The 12,913-nt window shown below is 64.6% G+C and overlaps 2 protein-coding genes across 6 annotated transcripts in view; both read right to left on the bottom strand.

Moving 5' to 3' along the window:
• Nucleotides 1-692: 692 nt before the first annotated feature.
• INPP5E (inositol polyphosphate-5-phosphatase E) overlaps nucleotides 693-12,913 on the bottom strand; it is a 12,582-nt gene continuing 361 nt past the window's right edge. The window contains exons 2-11 of one of the 4 annotated variants that reach the window (XM_034664819.1): nucleotides 11,294-12,340; nucleotides 6,322-6,445; nucleotides 4,989-5,086; nucleotides 4,332-4,456; nucleotides 4,094-4,213; nucleotides 3,698-3,805; nucleotides 3,024-3,185; nucleotides 2,823-2,938; nucleotides 2,264-2,400; nucleotides 693-1,984 (exon numbers count right to left, since the gene is read on the bottom strand). In XM_034664819.1, coding sequence (XP_034520710.1) covers nucleotides 1,852-1,984; nucleotides 2,264-2,400; nucleotides 2,823-2,938; nucleotides 3,024-3,185; nucleotides 3,698-3,805; nucleotides 4,094-4,213; nucleotides 4,332-4,456; nucleotides 4,989-5,086; nucleotides 6,322-6,445; nucleotides 11,294-12,099 — 1,929 coding nt within the window. In that variant the 5' untranslated portion in view covers nucleotides 12,100-12,340 and the 3' untranslated portion in view covers nucleotides 693-1,851. The remainder of the gene's footprint in view (nucleotides 1,985-2,263; nucleotides 2,401-2,822; nucleotides 2,939-3,023; nucleotides 3,186-3,697; nucleotides 3,806-4,093; nucleotides 4,214-4,331; nucleotides 4,457-4,988; nucleotides 5,087-6,321; nucleotides 6,446-11,293; nucleotides 12,341-12,913) is intronic. The other 3 variants (XM_034664820.1, XR_004626643.1, XM_034664821.1) reach the window with 3 other exon arrangements.
• Nucleotides 6,421-11,299, bottom strand: LOC117803057 (uncharacterized PE-PGRS family protein PE_PGRS54-like). Of its 2 annotated transcripts, none has more exons than XM_034664831.1 (2): nucleotides 7,492-11,299; nucleotides 6,421-7,451 (listed from the first exon to the last, which is right to left on the bottom strand). In XM_034664831.1, the coding sequence occupies exons 1-2, from the start codon at nucleotides 8,163-8,165 to the stop codon at nucleotides 7,118-7,120; spliced, it is 1,008 nt and encodes a 335-aa protein (XP_034520722.1). In that variant the 5' UTR covers nucleotides 8,166-11,299; the 3' UTR covers nucleotides 6,421-7,117. The 2 variants fall into 2 exon arrangements, with proteins under 2 accessions (XP_034520722.1, XP_034520723.1); XM_034664832.1 differs by having other exon boundaries at nucleotides 6,422-7,451; nucleotides 7,532-11,299.

The raw sequence follows: 12,913 nt of genomic DNA on the forward strand, positions 1-12,913 counted from the left end.
AGAGGGCGGAAGCTTGGCCTCACGGCTGGCGTGCTGCGGGGTGGGGGTGGGGTGGCAAAGCTCGGAAGGACACGAGGTCCGGGTGGACGCTGGGGCCGGCGAAGCGCCTGCACAGCTGGAGTTAAGCCTCTGACCGCAGACTGCTGCTGCCCGGACCCCGTCACGGCCGGGCACCTCTGCTCCCCTCAGCACGTGGCCGTGCCTCCCTGCTTCTCGGCCCCTCGCGGCCCTCGGGGCTGGCCGGCTATAGGCTCACCAGGTGCCCGAGGGAGGCCCGGTGGGGGCAGACACGTGGAGGCCATGAGAGCTGGGTCGCAAACACCCTCATGCTTGTGCCTCAATTCTTTGTGAAGCTGGTTTTCAGAGACGGGCCCACGCTGTCTGCATTCATCTGAAGTTTGCCCTAAGTGAAACCTGTTCATCTCAGATCTCCTGGCTGCCCTTAAGTGAGTGTCCTGACTTGGGACCTGTGACCTCTTGGGTGTGTGTCACGATCCCCAGTGACCTCTCGGGTGTGTGTCACGATCCCCAAAGACACGAAGCCCTGTCTCAAGCCAGAGTCCTGCATGCCATGCCATCACTTTGTCCTGTCTGTCGGAGACGGTGCCTGCGCAGATGCCCCCTGTCCAGGCCCCTCACCACAAGTCTGTAGCAGACATTACCGGTTCATGATTCAAAACTCAACGGCACATTTCTTTGAGCACAATTTTATACGGACAGACAATCAAGTTTCTGGAAGTCTGATGGGGTTGACCGGACCTTCTCATGGACAGACCCCCCCCCCCCCCCCCNTGTCAGAGGCCAGGTGCGCCTAGCTTCGTGTTACGGAAGTGGGCGCTGATAGTGGATACACTCGTCTTTGGAAGTGACTTCGTTTCCTCGTGGTTCACTCAGGTCTGGGGTGTTCCCTTCTCCCTTCAAAGCCCCTTTCCAGCCAGCCTCACAGTCAGGGTGGCAGCCGGACGCACAGCAGACGGCACAGGGCAGCCACACTGTACACAGGACTTCCTGCCACTGAGTGGGGCATCCTTGTGTTCTGAGAGCATCAGAACAGCCGAGTGCACCGATGAGCTCTTTCTAGGACTCAGTCTTTGGCCATAAAGAGTTTAAGATTTAATATAGGGATTTATTTAAAAATATAAATATGGAAAAATAAATAATTTAAAAGACTAGATTGAGTGCCCCTTGATTTTCCCACATTCAGAGACTGTCTGCAGGAGCCATCATGGGTGATCACGGGCTCAGCCCTCAAAGAAGAGATCTGGAATGTGGTGGGGACACCCTAAGCCTCCCCTGCTTTTTTGGGCCAGGAAATGCACTACTTACATGAATGCTGTTTGAGGCTGGCAGTACGTATGTATGCAAATGGTCTGAAATCACCAAAACGAAAAGAGGGCTCGGCCAGCCCCCCAAGACCAAGGGGTGGCCCTGAAACAGCACCCGAGGACTGCTGGGGGGCTGCAGGTCCACAACGCGAGGGCTGCCGACACCGGCTGTGGGGGAGCAGACAGGACCTGGGAGTGTGTGCCCCGCAGGCCGCTCCGGCCCCGCCCCACCCAGATGCCTGCCTCGAGGGACCACGCGTGTGGCATGGCGGCGTGGGGCCTGACGGGACGTGCTGGGAAGGAGCGTGGCTGGTTTCGTTCTGGGCGGGGGCACTGGCGCCTCGGCCCCGCCCGGCCGGTCTTCTGGCCTCCCCGTGGGGTTCTTGGTAAGAAAGCATGTCAGCCTCGAGCAGTGGTCTGTCGGAAGCCCAAAAAGGGGGAGAAGTCCCACACAGCAACCTCTTCTTTTTAGGGGCTTTCGGTCAAGTAACCCCCCGTGTAGGTGACAGAGGTCCTCGGGCAGACCTCAAGAAACGGTACAAATAGTACTCAAGTGCTGATTCTTCAGCGCCTGCTGTCTCTGAATTTCTTTGGAAATGCGTCTTTTAATTCCTATTAAGTACAGTTCTCGGTCGAACTTGCCGGCAGCTAGCGGGATGCTGTGGAAGAAAGGGCGTCAGCCGGGGGGGGGGGGCTGGCTCTTGGCTCAGCCTCTGGGAGGCCGTCCCTGACGCCCGGTCCCTGTGGGCCGCTGGGACCCGCCACGCGCCAGTGTGGCCGCCGCCCACCAGCAGAACTCCCTACGGAGCCCAGGCCGGGCCCGACTGCACCCGTGTCGCCTGTGTGTGACAGCCACTTCGGATCAGGAATAGCCCCCACCCCGCCCCCCCGGGGCTGTGAGAGCGGGACGAGCGAGGACGTGCGGTGAGGGTACTGACTTGTCTCTCCCTGGCCTCACTTTCACCCGGAACAGGCCGTACACGGGGCGGTGGTCAGACGTCCTGATGCCGGGGCAGGAGGAGTACTTGACGGGACAGATGTCGCCTTTGTGGCGGCTTCTGTACATGACCCGGTCCTGCGGAAAAGAGCCCACAGACAAGGGCCCCGATGCACGGCTTTGCCGCAGGGCTTGGCCTGCGTGCCTGTCACCTCGGCTGTGCTCAGGCAGAGTCCCCGTGTCAAACCTGCCCACCGGAGCCCACTCCCAGAGCCGCTCCCCCGAGCCAGTGCCCTGACCGGCGTCTAGGCCCCATGTGCGGCGGGGGCGGCGGCCGCCGTGTGCCCCAGGGGCAGAGCAGCCGTGCAGCCACAAACGGCTCAAACAAGTGACAGTGTGGGGCGCGTGCCTCGCTGTCCCAGGACCAGCAGACCGTCCTCAGAAGGGCCTTTGTCGGAGGGCACCGCCCCCAACCCCAGCAGTCTCAGGCAGGTGCCCGTGTTTGCCCGCACCCCACAGGCCCTGCCGCTGCTGGGCGCTGCCCGCATGCCCGCGCTCACCGTGTAGGAGGGCGTCCTCTGCTTGGAGGTGGTGTCGTAGGAGTCCTTCCCGATGTCGAACTTGTATGATGGCAGGAAGTGGATGTCCGGCTCCTGGAAACCCTTGAAGATGGACCCTGGAGTAGTCACAGTCCCACGTCAACCCCGCAGGCTGGCCCTTCTTGGGGGTGGGGAGACCACACCTCCTCCCCGGGACCTCACCTTTCCTCATCTCCTGGGTGAGCTGGTCATGCTGGAGCAGGGCGGACACCTTCTCTCCCAGGTCCTGCTTCAGGATGGCCTCCACGGCCACGCGCCCGCCGTTCAGACGAAAGTTGAAGTCTCCAAACCAGAACACCCCATCGAACCGCGTGGTGACATCCGCTGGCCAAAACAGGAAGCGTGTGAGCCTGGCCCTCCCCGTGCTCGCCACGCCTTGGAGACAGGGACTGGTCTGGTCTGTGGCCCGCCAGAGCCACAGGCAAGGACTCCCCAGGGAAGGGGGCGCAGCCCCGGCCGCGGGGGGTGTGCTCCGCAGCCTCCTGGGTCAGCAGTTGGTTCACGGTTCTCTGGAACAGCGACAGACATCCGGGGACGGCATGGCACCCTCACGCTCACAGGAGCCCATGCTTCCCGTGCACGCCGCCTCCACCAGGGCACCGTCCCCACGGGGCAGCCAGGAGGCAGGAGGGCCTGCGGGGGGAGGGAGGCCGAGCTCCTCATGAAAGCATAGTCGCCAAATGGGATGACGGTCACGGCTCGTGAGGAGCCCAAGGCCAGGCCTCCGTTGGCTAGTGACTTTCTAGACTTTTCTGACCTTGATTCTCGAAAGCTCTCCAAGTCTACTTTCACTAAACTACCCAGAGAACGAGGCAGGAGCACGTGGACGGGCTCACCGGCGTCAGAGCGGTAGGGGCTGGTGTCGGGCACGCTCTTGGGCAGGGCCAGGCCCTGGACGGTTCTGCTGTAGTCCAGCAGCCTCTCGCTCACCTTCCCGTCTCCGGCTGTGAGAACAGAGCATGGCAGGGGCCTCTCCAGCGGGGGCTTCTGGACACGGGACACCTGGGTGGTCACCGCTCCCCAGCAAGCTCTACCACCGGGCCTGCGGGAACCCGTCCCGCCCGGTATTCTCGGCGTGAGCCCACGCCCCCCTCCACCCCTGCCGCCTCAGCACCCGGAAGGGAGCCCAGCAAGCACGACAGGATGACACCGTCACAGGGGGCGGGGTCTCTGCCTTCCAGACTCTCCGGGCGGAGCTGGCGGGAGCAGTGTCCCTCCCGCCCGGGACTTACAGGTGAAGTGGGACGTGATGAAGAGGAAGGAGGTGCCGAAGAAGGTGAAGCTGACGCCCAGGGCCCCCTTGGTCTTGATGTGAGATACGATGCGTGTGGTCACTGTGGAGCTCTCCACCTCTGCGGGACGGAGGGGCGGGGCTGACACGGCCGCCCCCGCTTGCCCCGCGGGCACCTGCCTGCACAGAGGCTGGCGGGGGTGCCCAGGGTGCCGGCGCGGAGCAGAGCGCCCACCTACCCGAGCAGAACCAGATGAGGTCCCTGCGGATGAGCACGGACATGTACAGCGCGCCGTGGGCCGCGGAATACAGTGTGACGTAGTGGGGGCCCAGCGTCTCCTGCAGTCGCGTCTCCCACTCCCGCCTGCGGAGGGAAGCCAGAACAGTCTGGGAAGGGGGCCGGAGCCTCGGAGCCCCACCACCGTCCTGCCGCAGCCCGGAGAGCCCTGCCATCCGGCCTCGTCCTGCTGGGAGAGCGGTGGACAGACAGCAACACGAGGGCCCCTGGGCGGCCTTGTCCATCTCCAGTGCTGGTCCCAGGCCTGTGCTCTCCCGCTACCCTGGGGGCCTGGAGACTCCTGCGGCTGCCCGAGGGGCGGGATGCCCGTGCGCTCCCCTCAGCCTGCAAGCCCCAGCCGTGCTGCCGGGGCGCTGTGGACCGAGGACCCCGCTGAGGGGTCGGGCGTGAGCTGGGGCTCCCACAGCCCTTCAGTGCCTTTCTTAGATCAGCTGTGCATCACCAAGAAGTGAACTCATTTATTCTAAGTTCTCTGAGCCACCCAGCCCCGGCCTCGCCCCACACGGCAGCTTTGGCCCCGAAGGCCCACCTCAGTGCTGTTCCCAAGGGTCTGGGGGGCTGACAGGGGGGGAAGACGTCGGGCAGGGGCACGCCATACCTGTCGGAGCAGCCCTCCTGGACCCCAACGACGTACAGGTCCTGCGCATAGTCGGCCTCGGCGGGCAGCAGGAGCTCGTCCAGGTTGGGGGGCAGCTCCTACAGAGAACCGTGTGTAGCAAGGGGCTCCCGCAGGGCCGGCGGCCTCATCCTCTCCTGCAGCACGGGGACCAGCATGTCCCTGGGTCGCGTCCAGGGGAGCCTCAGGTTGGGCCAGGCCGCTCTCCGCCCCACTGGTCACCGCCACGCCTGCATCCGTGCCCCGCCCTGGCCACGTGGCCCGTGCCCGCAGACACACTCTGGGTGGGGAGGTGGCGGTGCCCGGGCCGGGCGCTATGGTCCAGAGGTGAGCACTTCTGCACCCTGTGGCTGGATGCGTGTGGCCTGCAAGCCCTCAGGGCCCTGGACGAGCACACCGTCCCATGGACAGACACGGTGGCGTCCCAGGGACAGCAGTGCTGCCAGCCTGGGCGCCTGCCTCGTCCTTCAGCCAGAGGGAGAATCACTCTGTCTCCTTCCGGGGGCTGTGTCAGCAGGGCCCCTGGTTACTCAGCCAGACCTCGTGCTGGTACCGGCCCTGCCTTGTTTCCTCCCAGCGCCTGTCCCCCAGTGCCAGCCTGGGGCACCACTGTGTGGAGGGAAGGGCCTTCTGTGATGCCACCATGACAGCCGTCATGCCCCTCGCCCCACCCAGCGGCGTACTAGGATGGTCCACAGTGCAGGAAGTCCGACCCTGGCCCCCAGAAATTAGAGCACCCCACATGTAGGGGATGGACACCGTCAACCCAAGGACGGTCCTTGCTGTGAGGAGAGAAAGCCACCAGCACAGCATCCAAGGGATTCCCCCGAAGCAAAAGCCAGAGATCAGTGCAGAGACCCCTGGCCTGTGCGGTGCGGCTCTGGGCCGACTGGCGGTCAGGACACAAGCAGCCGTCACAGCAGAGCAGCTGGAGGCCTCCACTGTCACCTCCTCACAGAAGTTGCTGAGTGAACACAACCCAGAGTGACCCCAAGGTGACAAGGACCAGACCGGGCCGCGCACGCTCACCGAACGGTCACAGCCGGCCCAGCGGTGGGGTGTGGACGTGGGGGAGGTCGTGCATGGGGCAGGAGCTCTACGGAAATCTCTGTTCCCTTCAAACCTACCGTGAGCCTAAAGCTATCCTAAAAACAAACCCGCATGTGTAAGAAAACCACATTTTCCCCCACCAGGCAGCAGGAGGTGGGAGCGGCAGGTGCCTTCCGGGTGACCCAGCTGTCGGCGAGAGGCCAGGCAGATGGCGTGCGCCTCCGAGAGCCCGGCAGAGAACCCGAGCGGGCGCGGGGCGGCTTACCTTCTGGCCCTGCATGTTCCAGGTGGCCACGAAGAGGGCCATGTTGCGGTCTGGGAAGTACCGGGCCAGCTCCTCCGCCCCCATCAGGGCCCCACTCGCCAGGAGACTCCCCTCCAGGTAGCTCCTGTGGAGAGAGGGCCGAGCCAGGGAGGGGCCGGGCTCAGGGACGCCTTCGGGGCACACAGTGGCCTCCGGCCCTGCAGTGCGCGGAAGCCCAGGTTTGGGAGGCTCTCCCAGAGCTGGGGTTTCCCGAGAGCCCACGGGTGGGCAGGGGGCACAGCGCGATGGTCCACTGTCCTTTTGGAACACCCGCCGTGTTCACAATTCTACAAACGCCAGCACGTGTTCAACTTTTCGGTCACCTCCTGAGACGAAGGACTTGAAGGTGACATCTGGGCTCTTTCCCCCGAGGCCCTTAGGGCTCGGCCCTGCACAGCAGCGGCCCGGTGCCAGGGGCTCGCCTCCATCTCAGTGTGGCCTCGGGGGCCCTGAAAACTACAGGGGGCACGTCCGCCCTCATGACAACCGCTGGTCACAGACCATTTCAAGAGTCCCACAGCACGCGCGTGCGGTCACGGCCCTGGCCCCCACCGGCCCCATGGGGCGCTGCTGACAGCAGCCAAGCAGAGCTGCCCGCAGGGCGAGCCTGTGCGGTAACGGCTTCATCTGGGGGCTGTGGGGTCTGAGTGTAGTGTAATTTGCACGTATCGTGAAACAGTAGCACCGTCTTGTTTCTCAACCATGAAAAAACCATTCTCGGCCAACGGACACACAAAAACAGGTCCTAAGCCCACGCTCATGCGTTTGTCCAGCCGGCGGCCTCGTGGCTGCTCTCTCCCGCACGGGTGCGTGAGCCCCGCACGTGCACACAGGCCCGGTCACCCGCGCTGGGGCGCGACACCAGCCTGCCTGCCCCAGCTCTTCTTGCATGGTCTCCACACGCGGCCGCCTCTTTCTCTAAAGTCTGTGGTCTTCCTTTTGCTTGGAGCTCTCCTTCTAGAACCTTCTTCCAACCCAGCTTGAGATGAGTCAGGATGCTCCCGGAATCAGCACCCAGGCAATGGCCATACCTGTGTTTGGTCATTTTGTCCCCTAGGTCTTTTAAGCCATCCATCTGTGCACATCCTGACCACCCGTCCCCCCAGTGCATCCATCTGTGCACACCCTGACCACCCGTCCCCCCAGTGCATCCATCTGTGCACACCCTGACCACCCGTCCCCCCAGTGCATCCATCTGTGCACACCCTGACCACCCGTCCCCCCAGTGCATCCATCTGTGCACACCCTGACCACCCGTCCCCCCAGTGCATCCATCTGTGCACACCCTGACCACCCGTCCCCCCAGTGCATCCATCTGTGCACACCCTGACCACCCGTCCCCCCAGTGCATCCATCTGTGCACACCCTGACCACCCGTCCCCCCAGTGCATCCATCTGTGCACACCCTGACCACCCGTCCCCCCAGTGCATCCATCTGTGCACACCCTGACCACCCGTCCCCCCAGTGCATCCATCTGTGCACACCCTGACCACCCGTCCCCCCAGTGCATCCATCTGTGCACACCCTGACCACCCGTCCCCCCAGTGCATCCATCTGTGCACACCCTGACCACCCGTCCCCCCAGTGCATCCATCTGTGCACACCCTGACCACCCGTCCCCCCAGTGCATCCATCTGTGCACACCCTGACCACCCGTCCCCCCAGTGCATCCATCTGTGCACACCCACCACCCGTCCCCCCAGTGCATCCATCTGTGCACACCCTGACCACCCGTCCCCCCAGTGCATCCATCTGTGCACACCCTGACCACCCGTCCCCTTGCGTGCCCAGAGGGTAGCTTCATCGTCTCCTTAGTGTTGGTCGTATCACAGGCTGATTAGACCCCACTCCCGTTTCCTGGCAGATGTACCCCAATAGGTTCCATGGGTCCTATCCCTACTCCAGTGACCCCAAGATGGGCTGGCGGCCTGATCAGTCCACGAGAACATCCCTCGCTGTCAGCCATCACCCTGATGTCCGCGTGCAAATGATGGCTCTTTCCAGCGTCCGGGGCGGCTGGTTTTCCTTCTGCGGCCCCCCTTGCTTCCCAGCAGCCAGGGCTGTCCCAGGCCCGTCTGTAGGGGCGGGGGGAGGCCAAAGGGGCTCTGTGCCAAGGCCTGGCAGCCGGGCACTGTGGTGTGGGAAGATGGGGGGCAGTGTTCAGAGGGTGTGGGCCCAAACACTGGGATGGACCACCGGGTGCGGCTGTTTGCGCCTGGCTTCTGCCCTTCTCCCCGCACTGCACACCTCCACGCTGCCCCGCACAGGCCTCCCTGCCGGCCTCCACCTTCCGGCACGCGGGAGAACCTCTCGCCTGTGGGCGTTTGGCCCGGCCCCGCCACCTCGGGTTACCAGGCTTCATGACAGACGGCTCGTTCCACAGCATCCTTGAGAAACCAGCCCCACGTTAAGACACCCCAAGCACTCTCCAAGCCTCTGACGACTCTTCACCCAACTTGCCAAGAACACCTCACACCTCAGTCTTGCAAATAGGAACCCGTTCCTTTGAAGGAGGTGAAATCATGAGCAAGGCTTGTGAGCCTCGGCTGAGCGCTGACAGCAGAAGGCGGTTCTCAGGAACTCAGACGAGCAAGTCCCACATCCTCCCCGGGCCCCGCAGGACACGCACCCGATCGTGTCCAGAGGGAGGCCCCCGCAGGCTCAGCCCCACGCTGAGAACCCTGACAGGCTGAGCGGGTCACACGCCGCAGTCCGGCTGGGGGAGAGCCCCTGCTGGCCTCGGGGGCCCTCCATGAACCCCCATGCCCGCGCCTGAGGGCGTGATGTCCTCTCGAGACCCCCTCCCAGGCCCCGGGTCGGACACGGTGCCCGGGCTGTGCCTGTGGCCTGTGCGCCCCGCGCCGTCCACAGCAGCTGGCCCTCCTAAGCACAGGGGCCTCCGCGCTGACCTTGGCTGGGTCCCGCCTGCTCGTGGACAGTCCGTGGGCTAAGAACCATTTCCACGCTTGCACATGGTTGGGGGTAGAAAACCAGTGTTTTGTGACATGGGAAAACAGCATGAAATCCAAATCTCAGGGTCCTTAAATGGCGTGTTTCTGCCGCACAGCTGCGGTCTGCTTCCCCCCTCCCGCGGCAGATGCGACAGACGCGAGCACGGCCGCAGACGGGTCGTGGCAGAGGCCGCGCGCTCGCTCCCGCCCCAGAGCACCCCGAGGGGTGCAGACAGGCTCTTCGGGGGGCAGAACTGGGCTGAGGGAGCCCCATCAACCTGGGGTTTGCTACTCGTCCGAAGAGAGGGAGACGCGACTCCCATCTTATGGAACGAGCGGTAGCCACGCGCCGCCCACGCGGGGTCACGCGCAGGTGCACAGCGGCTTGCTGTCTGCCGGACCCCGCAGCGGACGAACCGCTTCCGTCCGACTCAGCTGGGGAGCCACCAGCTTCCTTTGCCTCCTGACCCTCAGAACCCACGCAGGGGACCTTCTGTGGCCATGGGGGCTTTGCAATGTGATTAGTTAAGGATGGCAACGTGACAGCGTCCGGGATTTTGGGTGGGCGCTAGGTCCAACGACCAGCGCCCTCGTGGGAGGAGAGACGCAGACCTTTGCAGAGCACCTGGATGAAGGCAGAGGCCGGTGGGACCCCGGGGCCACCAGGCACTGGAAGAGGCGGGAAGGACCTCCCCTGCAGCCTCCAGAAGGAGCGCAGCCCTGCGACACCGTGATTTCTGACCTTAGGTCTCCAGAACTGGGAGAGAATACAGTCCTGTTGTTTCAGGGCTTCTGGTTTGGGGTCGTCTGTTATGGACACCAGCGCAGTGACTATCCCACCTTCCGCTGGCTCGGCGTCCAGCAGGGCTGGTGCCAGCCTGGTCTGGATGGGAGAGGGCGGCAGGTGGGGTGGTGGTGGGGAGTTTGGTGAGGGAAGTGGGGCCAGGCCTCAGCCGGGGCCTTTGGGTACCATGGTGGGGAGTGGGTGGCATGGGAACCAAGTCAGGGCCATGGCCCCGTGTGTGCTTCAAACAACCCACCCAGCCCTGGCAGGGAGCAGAGGCCTGGGCCAAGCGGCAGGAGTGGCGACAGCGGTCAGGCCCGGCACGGAAGGACCAGGCAGGGGAGGCCTTTTCAATGTTAGCCTGGGCATCGCAGTGTGGGCCCCACAACTGAGGTCCCCGGAGAACAGACTCGTGGGCTTGGACAGGCGGGACTCGGAACTATCTGGGGCCCCTGGTCTGGTGAACGGAGCCAGAGGCACGTGTGGGAGTCCTGAGCGAAGGAAAGACAAGGGAAGCACCTGGCTCGGTTCTCCGGAAGCTACAAAAAAGTCAAAATGCATCAGCTACCCAAGTCCCGTAAAGCCTGGAAACCCAGCGTCCTCTGTGGTTGAGGGGCCAAGGGGGAGCTGATGGACAGCGGGGCGCTCAGCAAACAGTCCCAGAGCCTCAGAGAAACCGGGACACTCCTGGAAGCAACGCGCAGCCAACCGGGCCCTGCGCGCCCTCCCTGCCCCCAGAGAGCTCTCCGGCCCGGACCGCAGCCCCCTGCCCGCGGCTGCTTGCCTGCGGTGCCGGCTGGGTCCCCTGAACGCTCCTCCGGGACGTGAGAGCACCGCTCAAGGCTACATGGCCAGGCCCTGCGGCCACTCAGACAGCAGCGGGGACACCCACGCTGCCACCGGAGGGCTGTCCCCGACACAGAACGAGAGAGAGCAAACGAGCTGCGGCGTTGTGTGTAGAAGGTCACGCGTGCCTCTGAACCAGCTTCACAGGCGCGCGTGCCCTGAGTGGTGCTGAAACACAGAGGGGAAGTTCTGGAAGGAGTGTCCCTCTGGGAAGGAGCTGAGAGCTGGGGGCTTAGCCTCCACATCTCTACGCCACACATGGTTTTATGAGAAACCCTTCCCATTCTCCTCATGGAGGCTGCGTGCGAACGCTAAAATGAAGACGCCCCCTGGCCCCTCGGGGGCCCTTACCTGCTCCGGACGTCCTTGGCGCGGATGGGCGCCAGGAGGCTGAAGGAGGATTTGGCATCACAGGCCAGGGGGCTCGGGGGCCGGCCGGGGCCCAGGCTGCTGTGGGCCCGGAACAGTCTGCTCTGCAGGCGGGACTTGCAGTCGGCCTGACCCGGGTCCACCCTGTCTGCTGACCTTAGGGAATGGGAGGCCACCTTCTGGTCCACAGCCGGCAGTCTGGCGGTGCTCCCGGCCGAGGCCCCGTCCCGGTGCAGGAGGTCTAGGGAAGTGCTGAGCATTCCGGAGATACAGTGACCCCACGAGGAGGGGCTCCCTCCCGTGCTGCCCTGGGCCCTGCGGGACGTGGGGATTTCCTGCAAGGAGGTGCTCAGGCAGGGTGGGGAGTCCGTGTGGGCGGGGGTCCTGGGGACCTCGTCCTGCAAGGAGCCCCTGGAGGGGCTGGCCCCACCGCGTGCAGCCAGGTCCTCGTGGCTGGTTCGAAAACGCCTCCTCCTCCATGCCTTCTCGTCCAGCGACAGAGCTCGCTCCAGCCGGGGCCTCGTGGGTGGCTTTGGGGTGAAGGGTGTTGCCTTAGCTTGTGGGTCCTCATTGCTGATTTGGGCTGGAAGTTTCAGAGGGAGCGCTGGGCTCTTCTCAGGGCCCTGAGCCTTGTTGGCAGGCGGGGACCTGGGGCGGGCTGGAAGGTGTTTGCCCGCGTTTGGAAGCTGTCCCTTGAGCATTCTGTCTCCAGGCTGCGGATGGACCTGAAAACCGGGCTGCGGGGGAGATGCCTCTGAATGGCCCAGGCCCGCTAACTTGGATGGCATAGTCCGGGGGCCAGCTCTCCCAGGCGCTGGCAGCCCAGCAACCCCCCCCACCAAGGAGACAGCTCCTACTCGGGGCTGCCAGCGAAGCCCAGGGTCAGGGATGCTGGGTCAGACGTCGGCCGGCAGCCACAGAGGAGAGAAGGCTCAGAGGCTCCCCTTCGGCCCTGGGGCTGGCCGGCAGGGGCAGGGCCCGTTGCTGCATGGCTGGGAACCCTGAAGTCCTGCCGTCCCGCACAGCAACCTACAGGAAAACCGTGCTGTTAGCCTCCCACAGCCACGGCCCCCACGGCCCGTGAATGCTCCCATGGGACCGCTGTGGTGCGGTGTGACAGAGGGACAGGCCAGCAGCAGTCCAGCAAGAACACCCATCAGATGTTCGCCCCGCGCTTCCTCCTGGGAGGTGGGTGCAAGCTGGCACCTCTCCGGAGGGGAAGCCTGCTTCTCTGGGCCACTAGGGCCGGACCGCGGCAGAACCACAACCCCAGGGTCAAAGTCAGTTCATGCAGCCTCCAACGGCGGGGGTCGCTGCGCCCTCACTCACCGGCGTGCCCCTACCATCAGGCCTCCCGCTACCATCAGGCCTCCCGCAGACCCCGCCCCAAGAGAGGCCCCCTCGGCTGGTCGGCGGCCATGCCGCGGCCAAAGGCCCCAGCCTCAGAACCTGCGAGCCAGCGCGGCCTCCGCGGGTCCCCAGGGCAACGACCGCAGCGCAGGCGCACCCCAGCCCCGGCTCGTGTCCCCGACCCGCCCAGGGGTCAACCTGAGCTCCGGACTCGCGCCCTCACCCAGGGCCCCCCCCCGCGCCCCGGATTCC

The sequence above is a fragment of the Ailuropoda melanoleuca genome, chromosome 7 (genome assembly GCF_002007445.2).
Source record: "Ailuropoda melanoleuca isolate Jingjing chromosome 7, ASM200744v2, whole genome shotgun sequence".
Taxonomy (NCBI): Eukaryota; Metazoa; Chordata; class Mammalia; order Carnivora; family Ursidae; genus Ailuropoda; species Ailuropoda melanoleuca.